Source organism: Chiloscyllium plagiosum, chromosome 5, assembly GCF_004010195.1.
Source record: "Chiloscyllium plagiosum isolate BGI_BamShark_2017 chromosome 5, ASM401019v2, whole genome shotgun sequence".
Classification (NCBI taxonomy): domain Eukaryota; kingdom Metazoa; phylum Chordata; class Chondrichthyes; order Orectolobiformes; family Hemiscylliidae; genus Chiloscyllium; species Chiloscyllium plagiosum.
Window position 1 is genome coordinate 114,927,820 of NC_057714.1, and position 13,266 is coordinate 114,941,085.

The 13,266-nt window shown below is 42.6% G+C and overlaps 1 protein-coding gene across 2 annotated transcripts in view; it reads right to left on the bottom strand.

The window, feature by feature from the left end:
- The window catches only part of mindy4 (MINDY lysine 48 deubiquitinase 4), a 186,465-nt gene that overhangs the window by 18,978 nt on the left and 154,221 nt on the right, over positions 1-13,266 (bottom strand). For both annotated transcript variants that reach the window (XM_043690847.1, XM_043690846.1), the window contains exon 16: positions 8,544-8,724. In XM_043690847.1, coding sequence (XP_043546782.1) covers positions 8,544-8,724 — 181 coding nt within the window. The remainder of the gene's footprint in view (positions 1-8,543; positions 8,725-13,266) is intronic.

The following is a 13,266-nucleotide window of genomic DNA, read 5'->3' on the forward strand; positions in this document are numbered from 1 at the left end:
GTCAGCTGCATAGAAAATTAAATAATCAAAGTTAAAAGAGAAGGTAGAATTATAGGTTAGTGATGGAACCGACTGTAACTTGAATCTAAAAGAGACAGAATGTGTGAATGTCATTTTGCAGCAAAGAATCATAAAAGTGTTGGGAAATTCAAAAATAGAATAAACTTAAAAGCTTTATATCTTAAAGCACAAAGCATTCTGAATGAAGTAGCTGAACTGATGGCACAAGTCAAGGTAAGTGAATATGATCTCATAGCTATGATAGAAACATGGTTACAAGAACATCAAAGCTGGGAACTTAACATTCAGGGCTGTTTGACCTTTCGGAGAAACAGGAGGGATTGAAATTAATAAGATGAAATGAGAATAGTTGTGAGATTTTCTCGGCTCAGATGATACAGAATCCATTTGGGTAGAGGGAAACTTAAAGGGAATTACAATGAAATGAGGTTAGAGTTAGTTGAGGTGAGCTGGGCAGATGGATTAGCAGGAATGACTGTAGGCAAGGAGGCAATTCATACTCTCAGGCAAAAATACATCCCAGTCAGGAGGAAAGATTCCAAGAGGGAGAAACCAACTATGGCTAACCAAGAAAGTCGAAAAAAAAGTGTATGAGGCAGTCAGAGTCAGTGATGGCCCCGAAGAGTGGAATAAATTCAGAATCCAAAGGAAGATGAAAAAGACAGTAGAGACAGAGAAATTAAACTACGGGGGCAAACTAGTTGAGTGATATAGAAATTGACAATATTAGCATACTAAAATATATAAAACTGGTGATGTTGTTGATAATGAAGAGGATGGTATCAGGTATCCTGACGAACAGCACATGCTTGAAACGTCAACTCTCTTGTTCCTCGGATGCTGTCTGATTGGCTGTGCTTTTCCAGCGCCACACTTTTCGAGTCTGACCTCCAGCATCTGCAGTCCTCACTCTCTCCTGTTATCAGGCTAGTCTGATATTAATCAACTGGTAAATCAGGCAAAACAATGGCAGATACAATTTAATCCTGATAAGTTTGAGGTGTTGCAGTTTGAGAGGTCTAATAAGGGAAGGATGTGCACAATGAGTGGTAGGTCTGTAAGGAGTACTGAGGAAAAGGAAACTTGGTGTACTAGTCCATAGATCCCTGAAAGAGTTATCACATAGACAGCATGGCGAAGAAGGCATATGGGATGCTAGCCTTCGCTACTCGGGGCTTAGGGTATAGGAGCAAGTAAGTCTCGTTACAACTTAATGCAACACTGGTTAGGTCACAGTAATGCGATTCTGGTCACCACAGGATCAGAAGGACGTGACTGCATTGGAGAGGTGCAGAGGAGATTCACTAGGATATTGCCTGAGATTAAAAGTCTCAGTTATGAGGAGAAATTGGATAGGCTGGGATTGTTTTCCTTGGGGCACCAGGAGATGGAGGGAGAACGTGATTGAGAGGCATAGACAGAGTAGATTGTGAGAATCTCTTCCCCATGGCAGATATGTCTAAGACCTCAGGGTATAAGTTTAAGGTGAGGAGCAAATGGTTAGAGGAGATGAGAAAAATATGCTTCATCAAGAAGGTGACAGAGATATGGAACATGTTTTCTAAAAACGTGGTGGAGGCACATACTCATGCAACAATTAAGAAGCATCTGAATGAGTACTTGAAAACCGAGGCAATAGTAGGCCAAGGACCAAATGTAGATAAATGGTATGAGTGTAGTTTGGTGTTTGTTGATCAGCATAGACATAGAATTCCTACAGAGTGGAGGCAGGCCATTCGGACAATCACGTCCACACCAACCCTCTGAACAGCATCCCATCCAGGCCCACCCTATCTCAATAATCCTGCATTTCCCATGGCTAATCCACCTAGGCTGCACATCTCTGGTCACTACAGGCAATTTAACATGGTTAATCCACCTAACCTGTGCATCTTTGGACTGTGAGTGGAAACCAGAGAACCTGGTGGAAACCCATGTAGACGGTCACCCGAAGGTGGAATTGAACTTGGGTCCCTGGCGCTGTGAAAGAACAATGCTAATCACTGAGTCACCATGCCGCCCATGGTGGGCTGAAGGGCCTATTTCAATGCTGTATAGCTCTATAAACTCTATGAAGAAGGAAGAGAGAGAGATCAACGCCTACAGAGGCCCATTAGAAAATGAATCTGGGGAGATGGTTTTGATGAACACAATTACAGAAGAGTTAAACAGATAAATCGCATCAGTCTTTACAATGGGAGAACATCCCAGTAATAGTAAATTATGAGGAAGGAATAAAGTACCATCACCATCACTAGAGAAGTATACTAGACAAACTAATGAGAGAAAGCACAAGTACGTACACTGGCCCTGGTAGCTTGCATCCTAAGATCCTAAAAAAATGTTGCAACAGATATTGTAGTTGCAACTTGTAACTTGGTTGTAATTTTCCAAAAAATCCTTGGATTCTGGAGAGCAGGGGATTGGAAAGTTGTCAATGTGACACTCCATTCGAAAAGCTAGGGAGGTAAAAAGCAGATAACCATAAGCTAATTAACTCAAAATCTATTGTCAAAGAAGTACTGGAATAGTGGATAGAGAGAAACTAGAAGATGTGTTGTATTTAGACTTCCAAAGACCTTCAACCAGGTACCTCTCAAAGACTTAAGGCATAAGGTAAGATCCCACAGTGTTGGAGGTAGCATATTGACATGGATAGAGAATTGGCTCATGGGCAGGCAACATCAGTGAGGATGAGAAGTTGTTCTTTTAGTGGTGACCCATGACCAGTGCTGGGACTACTGCGGTCTGAGAGATATTAATGTCTTGAAGGAAGGAAGCAAATGCATTGTAGCCAAGATTGCATATGACACAAAAACAGGTGGAAAAGCAGGTTGCGAGAGGGATACAAACAGCTTAGAGAGATATTGATAGGTTAACTAAGTGGGCAGGAAGCTGTCAAATGGAATGTAAAGTGGGAAAAGGTGAAGTTGCTCATTTTGGAAGGGAGGACAAAAAACAAAGTATTATTTAAATGCAAAAAACTGCATGAAACCGTACCACAAGGGGACTTGGGAGAACTTGTGCATGAAATCCAGAAATCGAGCACACAGGCAGAGCAGGTTATCAGGAAGGCTCAAGGGATGTTCATTGTAAAGCAGTTGAGAGAACGTTCATGAGCATGATCCCCAGTATGGAGGGACAGTTTTATAAGCAACGACTAAACAAGTTGGAATTCTACTCCCTGGAGTTTAGAAGAATGAGAGGTGATCTCATTGAAACATATAGGATTCTTAAGGGGCTTGCAGTCTGACCAGAGCCTGATACAGCCTTAGCAGTACATTTCTGCTCTTAGGTGAAATTCTAGCCCTCTTAGGTGAAATGTTAAGATGATGGCTTCCCTCATAGGAGAGTCTAGGACCAGAGGGCAGAATAAAGGGACATCAATTAAGACTAAGATGAGGAGGAATTTCTTCTCTCGCAGGGTTGTCTCTCTTTGGAAATCCTTGCCACAGAAAGCTGAGGGGAGGGAGAAGCTTTGTGTATATTTAAGGCTGAGATAGATAGATTCTTGATTAGTAGGGGGAAATCAAGGGTTATGGGGAAAATTCAGGAAAGTGGATGTGAGAAATGTCAGATCAGCCATTATTCTATTGAATAAAGGAGCAAGCTCAAGGGGCCAAATGTCTGACTCCCGTTCCTTTATGCTAAGATGTATGATCAGTCATGATCATATTGAAGAATCAAAGGGCAGAATGGCACAGTTCTACTCACGCTCCTAGTTTCTAAATTTCTCATCTCTAGTCTTGTAACAACTCATAGCCTTGCCAATCTATCTTTTGATGTTTTCAATTGATCCCGAGCTTTGTATAAGAGCATAAAATACAGGAGCAGGATTAAGCCATTTGGCCCAACAAATCTGTTCCATCATTTGACCATGGCTGATATGTTTCTCAACCCCAATTCCCTGCCTTCTCCCTGTAATTCTTCATCCCCTTACTAATCAAGAACCTATCTCTGTCTTAAATACACTCAATAACTCAGCCTCCACAGCCTGCTGCAGCAATGGGTTCCACACTTCCACCTGCCTGAAGAAATTCCTCCTAGTCTCACTTCTACAGGGTTGTCCCTTCACTGAGGCTGTGCTCTTGGATCCTTGTCTCTCCTATTTGTGGAAACATCTCCAAGTCCTTACTATTCAGGCCTCTCAGTATTTTATATAGAGTCATACGGCATGGAAACAGGTCCTTCGATCCAACTCATCCATGTCGCAGAGGTTTCTTAACTGACCTAGTCCCAATTGCCTGCATTTGGCCCATATTCCTATAAACCTTTCCTATCCACATACATGTCCAAATGAGGCTATGAAACTCAATTGGTATTCCGCAAGTTTCAATCAGATCGCTTCCTCTAAATTCGATCAAGTACAGACCCAGATCTTCAAACACTCCGATGACAAACCCTTCATCCCCAGAAGTATTCTTGTAAATCTTCTCTGGGCTATATCCTTTGACACCAGCACTTCCTTCTTGAGATACAGGAACCAAAACTGCTCACAATATTACAAATGCAGTCTGACCAGAGCCTTATACAAGGTTTGAGTAAAGATTTGTATCTCAGGTGCTGGTTGTTGTAGGTATGTGGGTATGTTCGCCGAGCTAGGAAGTTGATTTGCAAACATTTCATCCTCTGCCTAGGGGACATCTTCAGAGCTCTGGAGCCTCCTGTGAAGTGCTGATGTACTGTGTCTTCCTGAATTTATCTGGTTCCGTTCCTGCTGCTTCTGGTTGCCAGTTCCAGTTGTTCGTTGTTGTGGCCGGTATATTGAGTCTGGGTCCATGTGCTTGTTGATTTGTGGGAGGGTTGTTTGTTCCAGTCTTTGCATCACCACTTCTGCTATGACCCCAGAGATGGGTGAGCCCAAAGGTGTTCCATTGGTCTGTTCATATATTTGGTTGTTGAATGCGAAGTGTTTCGTCAAGCACAGGTCCAATAGTTTGAGTATGCAGACCTTGTTGATAGGTTCCCTGTCATGTTGTCTATTCGGTTTGTCCAGGAGGTTGGCTATTGTCTCTCTGGCTAGAGTTTTGTCAATTGAAGTGAATAGTGCTATTAGATTAGATTAGATTAGATTACATTAGATTAGATTACATTACAGTGTGGAAACAGGCCCTTCAGCCCAACAAGTCCACACCGACCCGCCGAAGCGCAACCCACCCATACCCCTACATTTACCCCTTACTTAACACTACGGGCAATTTAGCATGGCCAATTCACCTGACCTGCACATCTTTGGACTGTGGGAGGAAACCGGAGCACCCGGAGGAAACCCACGCAGACACGGGGAGAACGTGCAAACTCCACACAGTCAGTCGCCTGAGTCGGGAATTGAACCCGGGTCTCCGGCGCTGTGAGGCAGCAGTGCTAACCACTGTGCCACCGTGCCGCCCATCAAATGAGATCATTGCTTCAGTCTTGTCTATGTTAATGTTCTTGATATTGTCTAGGAGTTCCTGTGATAATTGTATGGAGTGTTTGGATCTGCTGATAAGATGTTTTAGTTTTTGTTGAAGTTCTTTTTCCAGAGAATTTTGCCAGAAGAGAACAGCCAGAGAATTTCTAGAAGCAAGGCACTCATCCGTGATCTCTATCAATAAGCACATAGACCTGACCCAATATACCGGCCATTAAAGCAAACAACTGGAACCAGCAACCATGAGGAGGAACGGAACCAAATAAATTCCAGAAGACACAGTACAGCAGCACTTCACAGGAGGCTCCCAAAGCACTGAAGACGTCATCTACACAGGGGATGAAATGTCTGCAAATCAACTTCCCAGCTCAGCAAACATACCCACAACTATGAGAGCCTTATACAACAGCCTTAGCAGTACATTTCTGCTCTTGTATTCTAGTCTACTTGAACTGAATGCTAACATGGTATTTACCTTCTTAACTGCCAACTCAGCCTACACGTTAAATTTGAGAAGCCCTGAACTAGGACTCCCAAATCCATTTATGCTTCAGATTGCCGAAGTCTTTCTCCATTAAGAAAATATTCTACACCTCTATTCTTCCTACCAAAGTGCATAACCTCACACTTTCCCACACTGTGTTCCATCTGCTATTTTTTGGCCACTCTCCTAGCTTGTCCAAATCCTTCTGCAGCCTTCCCCCTTCCTACACACTGCCTGTCCCTCCATCTATCTTGGTGTCATCTGCAAACTTAGCAGTTTCTTCTTCCAGCTCATTAATACATAACGTGAATAGCTGTGGTCCCAGTAACCCCTACAGAACTCCACTAGTCACTTGTCGCCATCCTGATAAAGATCCATTTATCCCCACGCTCTGCCTTCTGCCAGTCAGCCAATTCTCTATCCATGCCAATAACTGGCCTCTAATACCATAGACTTTTATCTTATATAGCAGCATCATGTGCAGCACCTTGTCAAAGACTTTCTGGAAATACAATAAATTACATCCATTGGTTCTTCTTTGTCTAACTTGCTCCTTTACCCTTACAAAGAATTCCAGCAGATTTGTCAGGCATGACCTCTCTTGACAAAGCTGTGCTGATTCAACTCTATTTTATCATGCACTTCCAAGTCCTCTGCAAACCCATCCTTAATAATGGACTTTAAAATCTTCCCAATCAGGCCAACTGACCTGTAGTTGCCTGTCTTCTGCATCCCTTCCTTCTTACATTAGCCATTTTCCATTCATCTTGGACTCTCTCTGATTCCCATCATCCCTGAAAGATCACCACCAATGACTTTACAGTCTAATCTGGACTGTCTGGAGTGTACCAGACTGGGTCCAGGTGATATATCTACCGCCATGCCTTTCAGTTTCCCCAGCACCTTCTCTTTAGTGATGGCCACTATACTCACCTCTGTGCCTGACTCATTTGAAGTTCTGATATGTAGTGAAGTACATATTCAGTTTCTCTGCCATTTGTTTTGGCTTCCAATTACTACTTCTTCATCAGTCCACTTACCATTCTTGCTGCTCTCTTACCTTTTTAGACATCTAAAATAAGTTTGGCAATCTTCTTATTACTAGCTGACTGACCCTCATCTTTCAGCTTCTCCCCATTATTGCTTTATTTAGTTATCCCCTGGTTTTTAAAAGGTTTACAAATCCTCTGATTTCCTACTCAGCTTCACCACATTGTGCGTTTTTTCTTGTGCTTTTATGCTGTCCCCGACTTCCCTTGTCAGTCATGGTTACTTCGTCCTTCTCTTAACAGGTTTCTTCTTCCTCGGGATGAATTTCTGCTGTGCCTCCCAAATTACGATCAGAAACTCTTGTCATTGCTGCTCCATTGTCTTCCAACCAACCCTGGCCAGCTCCGCCCTCATGTCTTTGTCATTACCTTTACTCAATTGTAAAACTGTAACATCCGATTCCAGCTTCTCCCTCTCAAATTACAGGGTGAATTTTATCATGTTATGATCACTGCCCCCCAGGGATCCTTTCACTTTAAGGTCCTTAATCAGGTCTGCCTCATTACACATCATTAAATCCAGAATTGCTTGTTCCCTAGTGGCCTGCTCCAAAAACCATTTCAGAGATTCTGCAAATTCCCTTTCTTAACGTCTACATCAACTTGATTTTCCCAGGCCACCTGCGATGTTGAAGACCCTCATGATGATTGTAATAGTGCCTTTCCTGCATGCCTTTCCATCTCCTGTATTATTTTCTGCCCCACATCCTTACTACTGTTAGGAGGCCTGTACACAACTACTATCCGGGTCTTTTTCCCTTTGTGGCTCCTCAACTCTACCCACACAGATCCTACAGCTTCCAACTCTATTCTTGCTATTGAAGTAATTTCACTCCTTACCACCCCTTCTGCTCACCTGCCTGTCCTTCCAACAGAAAGTGTGTCCTTGGATATTTATTCCCAGTCCCACAACATTATACCTGCCAATTTCACTTTGTTCATTTACCTTCAGAAACTGCGTGTATTTAACTACAACATCTGTTTCACATTGACTGTCCCCATTGCATCCTGTGCCAAATTAGATTCGTGACCCTCCCTTTCTGTGAAGTAGTACAGAGGAACCTTGATTATCCGGCATTCGATTATCCGAATTTCAAATTATCCAGACAAGATCGCAAGGTCCCAGTGCTTGGCTAAGAAATGTTATCCAGCATTCGATTATGCAAACAAAATACTCCCTGTCCGTGTCGATCAGATAATTGAAGTTCCTCTGTACTAGCTGAATACCCTGTATTCCTGAAAAACTAAAATCTAATGTTCCAATTAAGCTCCCTAATTCTTGACTCAGCCACCATAGGAAATACACTAAATCCACATACCCTGCGAACTTCTATAATTATCTTGAACACTATAGTTAGACCAGTTAGTTTAATCCTTTCACTCAAGAATGTAAACTGCACAACCTGTCCTAATAATTGAAGTTCGTTTATGCTGCTATCATTCTGGTAGTTCTGCACCTCTTCTAAGCCAAACATATTGGTTGTGAGGATCGCAACTGAATACTCTGCTCCAGATGGGATCTGACCAAGTTCACTAACAGGAATACTTCAAAATGGAAATTTCTTAGTTTACCCACCTATTGTAAGTCGAATTTCTTCCTGTTGATTGGCGAGGCCATCGTAGTAGAAGAGATCAAATCTTCTCTCAAATTTCCAGTCACTCATCAATTCCTTCTTCAGGCAAAATAAGACACTGAAGTGGCTCTCACTGCACACCACCCAGATTGGAAACTTAGGAGTTTTCAGGAAGGATCCCACCTGGAAGAAAGGAAATTTCATACTTTTAGACATAAACATAATTAGAGCAAGTATAGTGAAAAGTACTTTCCAATGTTTATTTTACTCTCCACTTCCTGTCCACTAACCAGTAAGTGTAGGTGGATTTCGAAAAGGTTTTTGGTATGTTAAGGTTGACACAGAGAAACAAATCACACTGGTAGAGGAAACGTGAATTTGACAATCTTAAAATTAGAATCAGGCCGTTCAGGAGGAAATCACAAAATAATTAGACACAATTATTGGTTGTAGAAATTTGAAGTTACCTGGCCTAGAGAGAACAAGTAACTCCCCAAAGTCTATCCACCATTTATAAGGTATAAGACAGGAATAATCCCCATTGGCTCGATGGGTGCAGTTCTAATAACACAAGGGAACTTAACATTATCCAGTCTGACTGGCACCTCATCCATCACTAAAACACAGTGGCAAGCAGTGTGTCCCATCTACAAGATGCATTGCAAAAACTCTCCAAAGTTTCTTCAATAATATATTTTAATATACAATCTTCAAGGATAGGGTCAGCAGATTCAAGGACACCTCTATCTGCAAGTTCCCGACCAAGATGCACACCACCCTGACTTGGAACTATATTCCCATTCCTTCACTGTCACGGAATCAAAATCCTGGATCTCCCTTTGTAACAGCACTGTGGGTGCCCTATATCCCAAAGACGGAAGCAGTTCAAGGCAAAACTTAACCACCACCTTCTACAAAGCAATTAGGGTTGGGCAATAAATGCAGGCCTAGAACCATATCATGAATGAACTTAAAAAGGGAGGCTATCGATGCAGGGAATCAACTGAAGATTAACAGAATTCTCTTAAGGGTAAAGGAAATGGAGCAGTTCAGGAAATGTATACATCAGGCACAATCTAACAGTGACATAGGTTCCGGACTGAATAACCTACACCGACTCCAATTGCATTTGTACCAAAAGCACTTCAGCAACAATCACTTCGAAGTGTTCTGACCGTTGCCTTCTTGTTCTGATTTTTTTTTTCCCCATCAAGGGGCTAATGCCTTCAGAAGGAGGAAAGTATGGCTCCATTGATACTATCAGCCACTTGTACCTTACTAAAGTAATGATTCAGCCCAAATCACATTAAAAAATATTTGTTCTTCAAGTAAAACATTCCAATTGAACCACATTCGGGATTTAGCCAACATTTGCATGATGATCCAAATGGCTGTCAGTCCGGGACTCAAACAAGCATTAGGTAAGAGATAAATAGGAGAAATGGAATTGGTGACAGAGGAAAAACAAGTAAACCGAGTAAAGAATCCATTGAGGGAGAGGGAGGCACACACAAGGGAAAGTTGAATTCATAAAGGAGCCAGGATAAAACTGATTCATGTCCGTACTTCTTCTGTTTGACAGTGATGAATTTTCTGTTAATTCACAATAGTTTGTCCACCTCACTGCAGCGAATGGGAAATCGGAGACAATAGCATTGAAAGACAGAGTGCTGAAACGTGAAATACCAACAATTTTGTAAAATGGTGTTAAAATTGTTTTGTTAGAAAACAGGAAACAGCCTGCTACCTAAAGTTTGGTTCAATGCTGAGAAGTTGTTTGATGTGATATTATGTTGACAGCCAGTCAAACGTTGTTAGGTACGGTCAATGTCAACTGGATGAAGCCCTTCCCGCATTATTGAGTTGAGAAATTTCCCTTCACTGGACAGTGATAAGGAAAAGAATGGACCTGCATGAAAAGGGAAGCAATAGCAGGAACTAAAAACCAGCAGCAGATAGCCCCTTCCACTTGGCTCTTACAGGAAGAAACAAAATAAGACATCACAGGAAAACAAACCAATGATTGGTGGGTAAAACAAAATATATGCCAACGGATTTAAATCACTAGGCATTATTACATCTAAAGAGCATTCACTTTTAAAACATTTAATATCCAAATTAACCGAACAGAATAGAACAGAGATGGTTGGGTGTGGACACCATAGACACCATGGTGAACACACTTGCAGCAAATGTTGTCTGCTCATGGAACGCTGGTTCACAGTTGATGAGCACGAAGCTTAGCAACAGACACTGTGATACATGGTGGGGGATGCTGTTTCCTGAGTTCTCTGTCTCAGGAGACAGTCACATCCCATAGATTAATTACAGCAATTCTGGTCCACGGTCAGGAACATGAGTGTGAGACTGAGAGTGAGTACTGGGATCCAGAATTAGCTTTGGAGGAACACCAGCTGTGTCCTTGTCTGAGTTGGGAGGTCATGTTGCGGCTGTACAGGACATTGATTAGGCCACTGTTGGAGTATTGGGGGCAATTCTGGTCTCCTTCCTATCGGAAAGATGTTGTGAAACATGAAAGGGTTCAGAAAATATTTACAAGGATGTTGCCAGGGTTGGAGGATTTGAGCTACAGGTAGAGGCTGAATAGGCTGGGGCTGTTTTCCCTGGAGCGTCGGAGGCTGAGGGGTGACCTTATAGAGGTTTACAAAATTATGAGGGGCATGGATAGGATAAACAGACAAAGTCTTTTCCCTGGGGTCGGGGAGTCTAGAGCTAGAGGGCATAGGTTTAGGGTGAGAGGGGAAAGATATAAAAGAGATCTAAGGGGCAACTTTTTCACGCAGAGGGTGGTACATGTATGGAATGAGCTGCCAGAGGATGTGGTGGAGGCTGGTACAATTGCAACATAGGAAGGGTTTGGAGGGATATGGGCCGGGTGCTGGCAGGTGGGACTAGATTGGGTTGGGATATCTGGTTGGCATGGACAGGTTGGACCGAAGGGTCTGTACATCTCTATGACTCTAAAAAGGTTGTCCAAAGCATGCTGGAAAAATAGACTAAGGGGAAAGTCAAGTGTAGAACTCTTGGAAGATGCAGCTGGAGAATTCATAACAAGGAAAGCAAAATGGCATAACTTAAACCAATATTTTGCCAGTCTTCACAGTGGAGGATACTATGAACATGCCAAAGATAACACATAGCAAGGTGCTAATGGGAGGAAAGATTTTGCAACAGCGTCTATTACAAGGGACAAAATAGTTGACAAAGTAAGAGAACTGGATGTTGGCTAACATGATGCTACTGTTTAAAAAAAGCAGTAAGGACAAGCCAGGGAACTATAGACCAGTGAGCCTGACATCAGTGGTGCGCACGTTGTTAGAAGGAAACCTGGGGGATAGGATGTACATGTATTTGGAAAAGCAAGGACTGATTAGAGATAGTCAACATGGCTTTGTGCATGGTAAATCATGTCTCATAAACTTGACTTGAGTTTTTTGAAAAAGTAACAGAGGATTGATGAGGGCAGAGCGGTGGACGTGATCTAGATAGACTTCAGTTAGGCATTTGACAAGGTTCCCCATGGGAGACTGATTAGCAAGGTTAGATCTCATGGAATACAGGGGGAACCAGCCATTTGGATACAGAACTGGCTCAAAGGTAGAAGACAAGAGGGTGGTGGTGAAAGGTTGTTTTTCAGACTGGAGGCCTGTGGCCAGTAGAGTGCCACAAGGATTGGTGCGGAGTTCACTACTTTTTGTCATTTATATAAATGATTTGGATGCGAGCATAAGAGGTACAGTTAGTAAGTTTGCAAATGACACCAAAATTGAGGTGTAGTGGTTAGCAAAGAAGGTTACCTCAGATCTTGATCAGATTAACCAATGGGCTGAGAAATGGCAGATGGAGTTTAATTTCGATAAATGTGAGGTGCTGCATTTTCGAAAGGCAAATCTTAGTATGACTTATACACTTAATGGTAAGGTCCTAGGGCGTGTTGCTGAACAAAGAGGCCTTGAGAGTGCAGGTTCATAGCTCCTTGAAAGTGGAGTCACAGGTAGATAGGATAGTGAAGAAGGCGTTTGGTATGCTTCCCTTTATTGGTCAGAGTATCGAGTACAGGAGTTGGGAGGTCACGTTGTGGCTCTACAGGACATTGGTTAGGCCACATTTGGAATTTGCGTGCAATTCTGGTCTCCTTCCTATCGGAAAGATGTTGTGAAACTTGAAAGGGTTCAGAAAAGATTTACAAGGATGTTGCCAGGGTTGGAGGATTTGAACTATAGGGAGAGGTTGAATAGGCTGGGGCTGTTTTCCTTGGAGCATCTGAGGCTGAGGGGTGACCTCTTAGAGGTTTATAAAATCATGAGAAGCATGGATAGGATAAATAGACAAAGTCTCTTCCCTGGGGTAGGGGAGTCTAGAACTAGAGGACATAGGTTTAGGGTGAGAGGGGAAAGATACAAAAGAGACCTAAGGGGTAACTTTTTCACACAAAGGGTGGTATGTGTATGGAATGTGCTGCCAGAGGAAGTGGTGGAGGCTGGTACAATTGCAACATTTAAGAGGCATTTGGATGGGTATATGAATAGGAAGGATTTGGAGTGATATGGGCCGGGTGATGGCAGGTGGGACGAGATTGGGTTGGGATATCTACTCAGCATGGACGAGTTGGACCAAAGGGTCTGTTTCCGTGCTGTACATCTCTATGACTCTATGACTTAAAGTAGCCAAGTTGCCTGCAATCAAGAATTTTAAAGGAAATGT